The following is a 14,283-nucleotide window of genomic DNA, read 5'->3' on the forward strand; positions in this document are numbered from 1 at the left end:
ACAAAATCCTTTCGTTCAATTAAATATTTCCAAGCAAATGGTAATGAAACTGACAAAACAAGATAATGGAGGTTTTGCTTTACATGTGTGAAGAGTTTCCAGTTCCATAGATCTGTTGGAAGTGATGCATGATTTGGTGATGGTTGCTGGCAGCATCACACCTTGATCAGCTATTATATGAATCCCTTGTGAATGCAAACAATTTGATTGGACCAAAGACAAACTACTATGGAGAAAGCAACTACAGACTGAAAATATATTGAATGCCTAATGGAGAAAAAAGGCTGATCATAAATGTTTGCAAAATGTTAGCAATGTTAGTTTTATGTAATGATACTCAAAAAGATTAATAATTTAAACCACCGACTGTATATAAAGACGGACAATATGAGAGCTCAGCAAAAGGGAAAACATGCTGACCGCAGTAAATCATAACCCCTCCCCCTCCACATTAAAAGGGCAACGTTGACCAAGCTAAAGACTTAAACTACACATTAAATAAAGATGATTTCTGTAATTTTAGGTAGCTCTTATTACACTTATGTACGGTCAAGTGTTCAGTTTCTGATAAATTTTATTTTAATTGGTTATTTAATGTTATCAAAAGAGGGTGTATGGGTGGGAACTTAATCATGTGGCACCACCGCCCAATCACTGCTGTGCAGTCACCGGCTCCGAATGATGTCATCGGTGCAAGATGCCATCTGTATCTGGGAGATTTTAACAAACATGTCTGTCAATGTTTTCAAATCACTTACTAAATATAATATGGCTGTCATAAATGGGTTAATATGAAATTTGGTTGTTTTTCTGCATGAAGTTCTTTAATCTAGCTTGATCAAACTAAAAATGATGCTCAAACATTAGGAACACATCTATGGACAGCCCTGTTTTAAACAACCTAGCAAGTCTTTGCTATATGCATTTCATTATGCAAAAATCAATCGTAATTATCTGTATCTATTTTTTTCAACGGAACCAAAGAACACTAATAAATCCAGTTTACAGTAATAATGTAAGTTCAGCACAGATTTGTGTTTATTATATGTATGATTGTACATGCACATTACAGCACTACACTGCATTAACAGCATTATGTTCTCCCCCTACACACACAGATTTATTTTCTTCCTATTCTATTTGGCAGCCATGGCAACAACCATTTGCCTCAGAACTTTAATCACTAAATCTGCACAGTGGGTCGTTATCAGATTATGGGATTATCCAATCCACACTGAGAAATCAAACAGGCCTGGACCCAATCACAGAGAGACACATGCTCACACACAAACTCATAACTCTTGTGTGAGCATTAGTATGTGTGTGTGTGTGTGTGTGTGTGTGTGTGTGTGTGTGTGTGTGTAATAGAGAGCAATACAAAGAAAGGCAAAAAAAACTTAAGGAAATCACTGTCAAGTGCTTCCATTTACAAGGCTGCCCTCTATAGACAGAAAGATGCAGGTTCAGTTAACAGCAGACATTCTCACAGTATCCAGAAGGTCCATTGATCTGAGTTCCTGGGAGAGTGTATTAAAACGTGTCGTATATACATTTTCCTGTTTTGCAATAGATGTGTGTTTTGGCACTGAGCTGAGGCATGAGCAAGACAATAGTAATCTTTATAATTACACATACATTATAAGCTCCTATAAGAATATTGCAAGATAAAAGGAGATCATAGCTGACTTTATTAATGATGTCAGCCTCATAAAGTAATAATTCTGTGATCTTGAGAAACAAAAATAATTAAACTTGTGGCATCTTCTGCCTTCTGTTAGAAACTATAGGGAAAAATATCAAAGGTTTTTCCCTCCTCTGAAATAATATCAAGTCTCTTTTCACATTTGCATATTTCAAGGATGTATAGCTCTGTAGCCGCACAGAAGTGAGGTTTGCTTGGGATTATTTTACCAGTGTTTTCCCTAGCCTCTTCGTTTTCCAAGTCAAATTATTTTAAGATGTGAACATGCTGGAAACCTCAGAAGTAAAGTCAAGAAGGACCAGAGTTTTAAATTTTCATGCACTCTTGACCTTTCTAGCATTATTTAAATACCAGCTAATTTCTATACAAATCCCCTACAAAAGGACTTTCTAAACACTTCAGCTTTGATTTTCCTCTCAATGATGTTTAGAAGAGTAAAGAGTTTAATGATGAAAATGTAAAGGCAAGTTGGACACATACAGGTTGAGGCGAGATAACATTATACATTAGAGATTGTGTTTGCCCTGTTTAACTTTCCATGAGTACCTGCACCATTTTTTAAACCGGTACACAAGCGGATCAGATAAAGAGTGAAGTAGTAGCAATGTGATAAATGGAGAAAGCACATACACTGAAGAGTTGCATTGAGATTTAAAGATAGACAACTCCTTCAGGTCGGCATTTATGTATGTTTGCACAACGGGTCAAAGCCAAAGCAGGCAGCTGTTTACAGTGCAAAATCCGTCCGTCCATCCATTCATTTTCTTCCGCTTTATCCTGGGCTGGGTAGCAGGGGCAGCAGCCTGAGCAGGGATACCCAGACTTCCCCCTTCCTGGACACTTCTTCCAGCCGTTTCAGGTGACATAGTCCCTCCAGTGTGTCCTGAGTCTTCCTCTGGGCCTCCTCCCGGTGGGGCATATCCAGAATACCTCCCCAGGAAGGCGTCCAGGAGGCATCCGAGACAGATGCCCGAGCCACCTCAACTGGCTCCTCTCAATGTGGAGGAGCAGCAGCTCTACCTCGAGCTCCTCCCGGGTGACAGAGCTCCTCACCCTATCTCTAAGGGAGCGCCCCGCCACCCTGCAGAGGAAGCTCATTTCAACCACTTGTATCTCATTCTTGCGGTCATGACTCAAAGTTTATAACCATAGGTGACGGTAGGAACGTAGATTGACTGGTAAATCGAGATCCTTGCCTTTCGGCTCAACTCCTTCTTCACCACGACAGACCGATACATCGACCGCTGCTGCTGCTGCACCGATTCATCTTTCAATCTCACACTCCCATCTTTCTTCACTCCTGAACAAGACCCTAAGATACTTAAACTCCTCCACTTGAGGCATAAGCTCTCCTCCGACCTGGAGGGGACAGACCACCTTTTTCTGGTCGAGAACCATGGCCTCGGATTTGGAGGTGCTGATTCCCATCCTAGCTGCTTCACACTCGGCTGCAAACCTCCCCAGCGCACGCTGAAGTTCCTGGTTCGAAGAAGCCAACATCATGCGCAAAAAGCAGAGATGAAATCCTGTGGTTCCCAAAGGAAACGGGATACAGTGCAAAAGCTCTGATAAAACCACATAGCTGCAGTTGTTCTCCATTAACTGCAAGATCCAGGGCATCATGGGAAACATCTTGCTGTCGCCTGATCAAAGAGCTGATTGGTTTAGAAGTTGACACAACAATATAATGTGTAAAGAAACCTTTCATCTTACTGAATCGGAGAAATTTTGATTTTATTTATCTGAGATTAACAGGTATGCTCAGCTGATATACATACAGCAGCAAACCAATACGATTTTGATTTATCTTATAACCTTGATAAGAAATCACTGATCATCTGTATAGTATTTCAGTAGGCTACACTGTCATCACTGAAACATCTGCATCGATTCAAATCTACATATGTTTAATCCTAAATATATACATAGAACGCCTACTTTGTGCATTGACATTAATTTTTTCACAGCATACAGGAAATTACATTTTGTGGTGTAGCATATGTACTTGGATCAACTGAGTGACCATAATGTACCCTAGTCGATTTATTGTCAGTGTATTTTCCACACTGCTTGTACGCCTGTAGCACCATGATGGCTACCAATAAAACAAAATGAACCATTTATCTTTCAGATTCATGAAACATTTAAGTGTAAGTGCTTTGAAAATTATTTCTAAGTGACAGTCTCATCATACTGAACAAGAACTGACTGAAAAACAAGTAACATTAGGAACTGCTCTTGATTTGTATTGGACAGGGACAGAAGGGTGACAATGAAGGAGTAAACATCTCAACACCACAGATTTCTAGAGAATATTTTACCCTGACAGCATTTTACCCTGTATCAATACAAACTTGTCAGTTGATTGTGGATTCTGATTTTGAGTGATCCTTCGAAGTAGGAGTGATACGATATACCAGTACTGATGATAACTGCGGTGTTCAGGAATGAAATACTGATAAGATATCAATAATACACACATGACAAGATGGTGGCAATAATTCAGTGCTGATGATAGGCCTTGTGGATCTTATTTTTATTATTACAAACTCTTTCCAGCTCCCTATGCAAATATTTGGAGTATAATTCATTTGTCACAAGAGAGATAAAACATACACAGAAAGCCAAGGATGAATTTGACTGATTTTGTTTGACCGAATTTTTTCATTTTTCCATGGACTCCACAGCTCTGCTGGAATTTAAACACTTACAAGTGTCAAGCAAAGTCTACTGTCCTTCCAATCCCACACCAATATTAAATGTCAGATGAATTCTGATGGACTGTCCTGTCATGTTTAAAGGTGGCTTATCTCCATGTCTTTTAGGTCCCTCGATTGATGTAGCTCCTATGGCTGGAAATCCCATCTGTGATCCCATCTCAGGCGACTGCTGAAGACATGTTGAACGTGCTTTTGGAGGAGAGCACAAGTATGGTGAGAGAACAGTGATTTACACTAATAATTCTCTGAGAAAGTAGAGCAGTAAAAATAAAGCCTTTGTTTTGTTTCTCTTTCAAGGCTTTGAGACAAACTGCTTGTAAAAATGGGCTATACAAACAAAGTTGTCTCAAGTTGTCTTGTCTTTTGAAGTTTGAACTGAAGGCTTTTAAAGACAAAGATACCAAGGCTCCTCTGAAGTTGACGAGGCTACAGTCCTGAGAAGATCTAACAACAGTTTGCAGTAAATTGTTACATCACGCTGGTTTTATCCTCAAAATAAGTCAAAACTGCACTCCAAATCAAACTTCTTGTTTCAGGCTTGGGCAGTGAATGTCTGGGCCTCTGGGTGCTTCCACGATGATCCCTCTTAAAATCTGCCTTCCCACAAACTTCAGAATGTCTGCTGGGGTTACAAAGGCCATTTTGGACAGGGTCTCCAGTGCTCCCACCACTGAGGTACATCAGGCCACCTTCTCCTGCTCCACCCGGGATGACATGGTTCTGTCAATCCTAACAAAGATCAGATGGATGTCACCACATGATCTCCTCACTAGTGCTGCTGAGTGAGACTGTTGATGTTGCAGCAGGACAGCTTTGTGAGATGTTTCATCTCACCCCGGCTACTGACCCTTCTGTCGCAGCTCCGGTCCAGGACAGGGCAGAGAATAACTCTGCTGTGGTGTCTCCTCTGAATCCCTGTTGAATCTGCATCCAAGATTCAGGCTAGGGAGTCTAACAGAGGACTCAGAAGTCAAGACAAACAAGGAAAAAAGAGCTGTGGGCTTCTTCCACTGGCTTTTTCAGTCACTGTGCTGTTGCTTTGCAGACCATGGCACGGAGACTGAAAGGCTCTCCTGGTATAACAAATAAAATAAAAATTAAAAATAAAATAATGTGGTTATGTGTCCAATTGTCAGAAGTGTAATTGTTGTTGTTGTAATTAATACAAATCCACCGATGTTGTCATACACCTTTAACTGCAAAACTATCACTCAGTTAACTACAGTATTAGCAGAGAGACTACAGTATTACAGAGAAACAGGTTGTGTATAAATATTATGCAGAAAGGGAAGTGCACATAATGTCCGTACATTTTGTTTTTATATTTAGTAAATATGGTAATACTAGAAAGAGAAATTATGCAGTTAGATGCAGTATATGCTGCATATATGTTGGTCTTGTGGATATTTTGTTTATCAGTTCATCTGGTTGTCTTTTCACTATTCATTAAGTGTTTCTGTTTTTGATTCTTGTTGTTTTTGTACACTTATTTTTACTCTCTCTACCCCTACCTACACTTGTATTTTGAAAAGAGACAACACACAATAAACGTTAGGTGAAGGACAGTTGAAGTGAATAGTATTAATCATATGTTTGCAATGCAATGTTCTGTGGGGAAACCTTGGGTTCTGTCAATGATGTGGCTGTTCTTTGACAAACACCACCCACAAACATTGCAGACCAAATACACCTCCCCAATGGCAACGATTCTTCCCATCAGCAGTAGCCTCCCCTCAGCTGGGGGACAACAACAACAGCCTGCAGACTCCCCATATGCCAACCTCATTGAGAATCTGTACGAGGAAACGGAATAAGCCAAATCCACCCTCCCAAAAGTTGGGGCATGCCCTCTCTCAATGCACAAGACCAAGAGGATCCAACACTCTGATGCCAGTGACCACAAAATACCCCCAGAGGTCCTGTGTCCCTTCCCCTGACAGGTCAGAGCTGTTTTGGCAGCACAAGGGGGACCTGCAAAATATCAAGCAGGTGGTTTAAATGTTGCAGCTTATCTGTGTGTAATGAAACGCAAAAGGAGTGAATTCTAAACCAAAATAGAGGAAAAAATGTCATTGAAATGCATGAGTAAGGGCTTCCTTAATTAGTTAATTAGCCTTTAGTTGAAGGCATGGAGCTCGTCTCAGCTAATTACAACTGTTAGGGCACGCAACAGCAGCCCACGTACATTCTCTCACTTGAAAAGGAGAAAGAGAACAGGACAAGTGTCTGACAACTTTGACACTTCTAAATAGACATGGCAGACCACTCAGCTAAGTAAGGAAACATCAATAGGTTGAGGGGCAGAGAAAGAAACCAGCAACAATCAAACTTCCCTGGAGGCAAATCCAGTCAGCAATCTGCTTCAAGGTGCACATCTTCAGTGGAGAGAAAATCAAGAAGTCATTCCCAGCAAATCGATCATCACCAGAGGGAATGGGAATGAGAGTAGTCGATAAAGGGGAGAATTGGAATCTCATTACTGCACACTTTACCTGACAAGGAAAAATGGAGTTGATTCCATCTGCAAAATGTAAGAGACAACTCGGGGAGCAGGGAGGAGGGCAGAATTTAGCAAGATACAGGGAAGAAAACCGTATAACATTTCTATCCAACAGTTCTGGACAAAAATGGGAGTCGTGTTTGACAAAAGTATTTGAGGGGGCCCCACAAGTTCATATTTTTTCCTATATGTTTAATCTCCTCAGATTAAAACACCGATGTAAAGGCACAGATGGTTCCAGTACACTGGATGACAGTGAAGGCAGACATGTCACATAGTCATAAATTTAGGCCCATGTATGTTTGCAGGAACCTTAGGAGGAAATAGGACAGAAAATTGATTGAATTGAATTGTTTAGTCTCAGAACCTGACTATGTGGTCTTGGAAATAATAATCTGAGTTTTTTCTAAGCTACCAGACAGGTTTGTTTACATGGACACAAACCCTGGTTATAAGTACTTTTTTTAGAGATATGATCTACAAAAAAAAGAACTGTTGTGAGTAGGATCTTTGTTCTACGAGGAGAAAGGGTACTTGCACACCACCACATATGACAGAAGGTAGTTTTTGAGTTTGGTTTGCAAGGCCTGAATTTTCCATTTATATACTCTATATAATCTAATTCTATTGCACCGAAAATTGTTGTTGCTCACACGGCCAAGCAGCTTTAAGACTTAAACCCCATTGAGAATCAGATAGGAGGATCTGAATTGGTAGAGGCATAACCGAGACGACTGGAAGGCGTAGGATCTACTTTTAGCCTGCAGGTAGCCTTTTTTAGCATTTGAGTAGTTTTGTTCGGAGGTCCAAAATTTTAGAGCACAAAGAGCCCTGCTCTGATGTACTTTTCTTACCTGACTATTTCCCTCAACCTGTCTCAAGAATGTCTTTCTTAAGAATTTGTCTGTTTAATTTAGGACTAGATTGAAATTAAAAGAACAAAGGACATATGTGCATCATAACAATGTGTCCCAGATAAGGTGGTGAAAGATGCTAAGGCTAGGTGACTTAATGAGAGCATGTTGTTTCCTCTGTCACAGCAGAACCAAAGTGATGCGTGTTGCCACCAGAGGCCTGACTTCACAGGTCAGGAGTCGAGTAAATAACCTGTCAAACTGAATCCAGTCACACCTGCCACTGCTGTCACAGCCTGTGGTCAGTTTCACAGTAAAAATCAAGTCAAGGGCACTAAAACGAATAAACAATGTTTATTTGTGTTGCAGATGGTGTTCTAGATCAGGTGGGATGTTTTCATTGAAAAAAGAATATAAAATCTGTCTAAATAAACCATGCTGATGAAAACCTTTTAGTTGGGTTGTAAACTTAGAGAGAAACGAGGTGAAATCCATCCTCTTCAACTCTGTTAAAGCTGCTAATACTATTTTGTCCATGATAATCTTAATTAGACATTGTAACTTAACTTATTTTTTGTCACTGCTTGTTGTTTGGTTCCAGGTAACTTGATACTTAAAACTAGAATGATCAGAATTTTACAGCTGATTTTGACAAAACTACTTTACAAACTCAGAATCCTTTATTTCAAGCAATATAACCTTATTATAGCTGCACACATTAAGAATAGAACAGTGTGTATCATTTGATCTCAAAAGAGAAATGAGGGTATTTGTTGTTTATTATATATCATATAGCTTACATTTTCATTACTGCCTGAGATTAATTTCTCTGCTTTGTAGCAGTAATATTGGCTTATGTTAGCAAGGATTCCTTACTTTAAGGACATGTGCTATTACAAAATAAAAATAAAAAATATATATTCCAGTATTGGAATAGAATCTTATCTCGTAATGTCAGCTGGGTTCAGCTCCAACCACCTGTAACCATCCGAACAGGGTAAGTGGTTATAGGTGATGGACAGAGAAAAGTACTTGTACTTAGATAATCCTAAAGATGAAGCCTTATTTCAAGATAACGACACTCGCTAAATTGTCTCAGACTGGCTGCACTAATCCTAAGATATCTGTGGCTTTTTTGAGACTAAATGCTATTTTAAAAAATCTTACCAACTGAAATTTTCCTGTCCTGTTGGCAGATAAATTTGTTTATTTTAAGCAATACTTAACCCATTATTTATTATTATTGCTGTTTATGTATTGTGGTAAAATATAATATATATTATAGTAAGTAACAGTGTAGTAATCCACAGTTTGAGTTGTATCTGCAGTACCTAGCTCTGTACACAATAGGGGGCAAAACACATATAATCCTGCATTAAGGGACATACACTTTAATAGCTGTTTTCATTATCAGTATGGATGCAATACTATATGAATACTATATTTTCTTTTGTACAAGTAAATACATTTGGGTTGTTTATAAACTGAGAACTGATATGAGTACTCTCAATAACACTTAAAGTTAACCAATCATGAGATCAAAAGTTAAATATCAATCCACAGAGGACTGCCAACTTGACTCATGGAGTCAGCGGAATCACAACAGAGAATTGTTTGCACTCTGCTCTATTTTTGTCATCATTTCTTATCCTAAAACATCTCCAAACTGTTGGCATTGGTCCTCCTCCACCTACCTGTTCAGTTCAACTGACGGAAAATGGGATTGGGTGCAGTTGTATTGGATTAGTTTTATGATTACACGGTATCAGACTGATACCGGACACTCGTCTCTCTATTTTTCACTGTGGTTTGAAATGCAGCCATGAGCCCGAGAGAAATAAACTGTCTGCTCTACTTTCTGAGCATCAGCCAAGAAAATGTTTAAGACAACAGGGTCCCTTGAAAGTCACAAAATAACATCAGAGATGTATGGTGGGCATTATACTATTTAGGCGCCCATGATTTTTCTTTATAATCTTAACCCCAGCAGCCCCACATTCACCCCCCTGTACTACTTGTCAGTTCATTGAGTAAATGTTGAGTTGAGAGGTTTCCAGCAGGTCTTTCCTGACTTCTGCTGCTCCATTCCTAATAACCAGCCTGTAACCTGCTTCTAACCTCTGCTCCAGATGCCACAGCCATCTTCTTCTCCTCAACCTCCTGCTCTCCCACAGGCCTTTCTGCAGCCAGGAGTCACCAGCCAAAGACCATCTGCTCCACATCAGCCCTCCAATGACTTGCTCAGTCCATCCTTCTTTAGCACCTGCCATTGTACTGTTCTCCGTCCCCACTGCTGGTCTGCCTGTCAGTTATTATTAAAGTCAGCCTAAACTTCTGTTTTCAGAAAACATTCTTGAGTCCAAGATAGAACTTTGGATTTTACTGACTGCTGAGCAAAGTTCTCCCACAGCACGCATGTTTAAGTTTAATCGAGTCACCTGATGGAAAAATCATACAAACAAGCCGCAGTGACAGGAAGAACCTCCCTCCATCATATCCGGGGTAAGTGAGAATGACAGCCTGATATTTGAAATTGAGCAAAAGGGCAGTATTGACCTGATGGTTCTGTCTGACCCTGGTATCTAGTGCCAAAAGCAAAATATGAAATTGAAGTGGAAGAGACAGAGATAGAACAAAAAGAACAGTGTTTGCACTCAGTGCGCCATCTGTCCCACTGACTTAACATCCTGTTTGATCTGGGTTGGCAGCAGCGGTGTGTGATTCATGCTCCATGTATCTCTGTTCAAACGGTTTCAGAATGAAACTCAAGAACCATAAATGGGGACGAGTGGAATTCAAAGCATCGCATTAACAGGAACGACATGGAGAACCTGCTAAATGCCAATTTTCTCTGTATATCTGAACTGCTGCCTTTAGGTCAGAGAGTTCAACTTGATACCAGGAAGTTGTTCAGTGATGCAGAATATCTGTTTTAACACTTCAGACAGCCACTACTATATACAGTATTTATATACAGTAGAACCTTCAACCACTCCGATACTTTCCAACAGATTCAAGTGAAGCTCAGTGTGTTCTGTTCAAAGTCAGCTTTAATATTCGCTTCTAGTGTGAAAGCAAAGCAGAGCAGCCATAGCACTGTGTGATAATGTGTCCATCCATCCATCCATCCATTTTCTACACCGCTTATCCGTCAGGGTCGCGGGGGTGCTGGAGCCTATCCCAGCTGACTACGGGCGAGAGGCGGGTCAATCGCAGGGCCAACACACAAAGACAAACAACCACACACTCTCACACTCACACCTAGGGGCAATGTAGAGTAGCCAATTAACCTAATGTGCATGTTTTTGGTATTGTGGGAGGAAGCCGGAGTACCTGGAGAAAACCCACGCAGGCACAGGGAGAACATGCAAACTCCACATAGAAGGGCCCAGACCGGGATTTGAGTGATCATGTGTCATTTTTGCATTTTTTTTTCCTTGCGAATGCTTATCATCTGCTTTACCAGAAGCATCCTCCTAAGCACTAAATAAATCAATGGTCCCCACAATCATGAGAGATGATTTGTTGAACAAGGTGACACATATTTTGCCTAAAAGTTTAAAGAAGTCATGTGCTGTGGTCTGCTGCAGCCACATGGTAACTATCCTCTTTGGAATATTACAGTATTAATGCCTGTTCCTAACTATTGATCATTATGACAGATAATGCTTGAAGTTGATTATTTCTTCATGAACTCCTGGTGACACCAGAGCAGATGGGCTTCATTTATGAAACAGACAAACAATCAGTTGTGATCCCAGGTATTACTAAACCAAGTGACTTTCCTGCTGGTTGTGTGGGGGTATTGCAGTTTTCTTTTAACAGACATAATGCTCACAACACTTCAACAAAACAATCACTTTAATCCCAGATATGCAACTACAGGGCAGGCATTGTATTTTCCTGTATTGCATCAATAAAGATTCAGAAATAAGCAAAAATGACCATGAATAATTTCCACTCCACCCAGTCACCTCCTTACCCACCTTTTTTCCCAAGAGCCGCTTTCAGGTCATTTATTTTCAATATCTATAATGAGCTGACCAATCTTTTTATTAAAAACTAAATTCCAAAATACAAACCACAAGAACAAGTTTATGGTATTCCGACAACTCTGATCTCATGAAATGTAGTCCCATATTCTCATACTGGTCCCATCTATGACACTGAACTGTACCGGTGAGATACATTAATTTCATGTAGAAGTGCAACTTAACATTTATTTAAAGCAACCCAGGCAAGCCTGTCTCCTGGCAGTGACTTAAGGCATCCCTCCACACCACTGCTCCTGACCCTCCCTCTGTCACACATACCTGGTCTTAATGGTGGGGTTCATCCTGAGGGGAAACAGTCCCAGGTCTACGTCTTGGCTGTCAGGATTAAACTCTAAGGCTCCTGATATGTAAATGAGAAAGTAGTCCCAGAGCTCGGGTAACTTGTGGGAGGAGAGGATCATGAGGGAAACTTTAGGGGTGTTCTGCTAGCGGGAGAGTAAAAAAGACGACTTTCATCCAGAGACGGGAGGAGGGGGGACACCCAGCAGTATTTGAACACCTCCCTCCAACTTGCCTTTAAGCGCTCCCCAGCTGAGCCAGCCCCAACAGTCCACTCAGCACCTACATTTAGCTGACTGACTCCTCCTCTCGGGACAGAGCTCAAGAACAAAATGAACTCGCCCTCTTTGTCTGTATCTGTTTTTTATTCGCAAGGCACGGTGTTCCTGGGAGAGAAGTGATCGTTGCTTTATAGATGCTGAATGTGTTTTCTATTAGGTTCTGAACACTGTGTCATGTAAGCACATATGTGACAATTATGTGACAAAAAGAATTAGAAAACAGTCATTGCATTAAGTTATATATTATATTATATTATCATGAATTGCTTCATCTGCAGGGGTTTGAGAAAAGGTGCTACAATACTTACTTACAAAAATACTTTTTCATTAATTTTGAGATATCTGAAGCTGAAGCTGAAGCTTTATCTTGTGTTGTTATTGTGTTGTGAAATGTAAAAAAAAGCAACAATTGTATATTACAAACACCAACATACACACATGCTCCACACACTACATCGCACGTTTCTTTGCAGGTCAAAAGAAATTTAAAAACACGACAATCTTTCAAAGACGAGAGTTCAGGCGACACACGTCATTAGGTAACACTGAGGATTCTAATGTTATCAATCTCAAATATCGCCTGATCAATCACTAATCACAAATTGACACCTGCTTTGCGACTACCCCGTACATCCGCTGTGTGTGAGCAAGTAGCTAAGCCAGATTCCAGTTAAAAAACTTATTGATTATGTGTGTCCAATCAATCAGGAGAACCATATGCCTAGAAGAAGCTTTCCAGTTACATTTAAGGGGAAAACAAAAATTCGCATTTGAGCGCATTCGCTATTTCTTTCCCAGAAGGAACGAACTTTCCACGTACCAGTAAATGAGCGACAGTCCGTCGAAACGCTCGAGCTCTCGCCCCCGCTGTTTCAGCAGAGACATATTATTCAAATATGGTCCAGGTGATCTAGCCCCCTCCCCCGACACCGCCGCTGTGAACTTTCAGAAGAGAAACAAAGACACCGCCGTCCCCCAAACGCAACACTCTGCCCGCTCTTCAACTGGCCTCGAGCTGTGAGGCTGAGTCGGGTGCCTTCGCTGACTGCGTGGATGTGTCAGCATTTATTCCCCTTCAAATCAATGAGACGGACTCTCTTCAGCGGTAACGGGACGGTCTGTCGGCCCGATGCTAATCTGACCGACACGTGGGTTTGTTCCTGCTGACTGACCTTTAGTCCATCGGTTTGACAAAATTTCAATGTCTCCTGAGCCGCCGCCGCGCAGTCCCGACAGATACTGTCCGTACGGCAGGAGGACCCCGAGTCGGTGTGTTGGGGACACCCCGTAGACTCCTGTGGGTCAGTACTGCTGCATTCAAGATCCAATTAAGACAGCCAGACGTTTCACTATCCACAGGCACAGTAGTCTACCGAAATAGTCACCTTATTTAACCGTATGGCGCAGTTGTCTGTTTTGTTTTGTTTTTTTAAAGGAAAAAAAATAAAATAAAAAGGTGGCCATGCATTGTGTTAAGAGATTTTCTCCAGGCATGTTTTAAGATATATAAAATAGCCTTCTTCTTTTTGGAATAATAATTTATGATAGTTAGTTTGATAGTTTTTCAACACGAAAGTTCCCAAATTAGCCTACCTAGTTAAATGTCTTAAAATTACGGACACATTCAGTGAAGCTCAGAGAAGATCAAACATCACAGTCAAGTAACAATAAGAAAAACACATTTGGGAGATGAGGGTGATTATAATCTTGAGCCTGCCCTTTAAGTGGATAGGCTATTACATATTCCTAAAAAATCCTATTGCCTCCTTTGTTATCAAAATATGACTCAAAGCAAACCTGGGGCCAGGAAAGCATAGTAGTAGTCCAGCCACTTTTTCATTTTGATGGTGTTGGACTGTGGTGTCTTCTGCTGGACTACAGGGGGGTCAAAC

The 14,283-nt window shown here is 40.7% G+C and overlaps 1 protein-coding gene across 3 annotated transcripts in view; it reads right to left on the reverse strand.

Annotated features, from left to right (window-relative positions):
- The window catches only part of si:dkeyp-72e1.9 (syntaxin-binding protein 4), a 71,737-nt gene extending 58,111 nt beyond the window's left edge, over positions 1-13,626 (reverse strand). The window contains exon 1 of one of the 3 annotated variants that reach the window (XM_046414523.1): positions 13,212-13,626. In XM_046414523.1, the coding sequence (XP_046270479.1) occupies positions 13,212-13,276 (65 nt within the window). In that variant the 5' untranslated portion in view covers positions 13,277-13,626. Of the gene's footprint in view, positions 1-9,894; positions 10,903-12,089; positions 13,125-13,211 lie in introns of those variants that run through there. The other 2 variants (XM_046414522.1, XM_046414521.1) reach the window with 2 other exon arrangements.
- Positions 13,627-14,283: the final 657 nt, after the last annotated feature.

This window comes from Scatophagus argus, chromosome 16, assembly GCF_020382885.2.
Source record: "Scatophagus argus isolate fScaArg1 chromosome 16, fScaArg1.pri, whole genome shotgun sequence".
NCBI lineage: Eukaryota > Metazoa > Chordata > Actinopteri > Scatophagidae > Scatophagus > Scatophagus argus.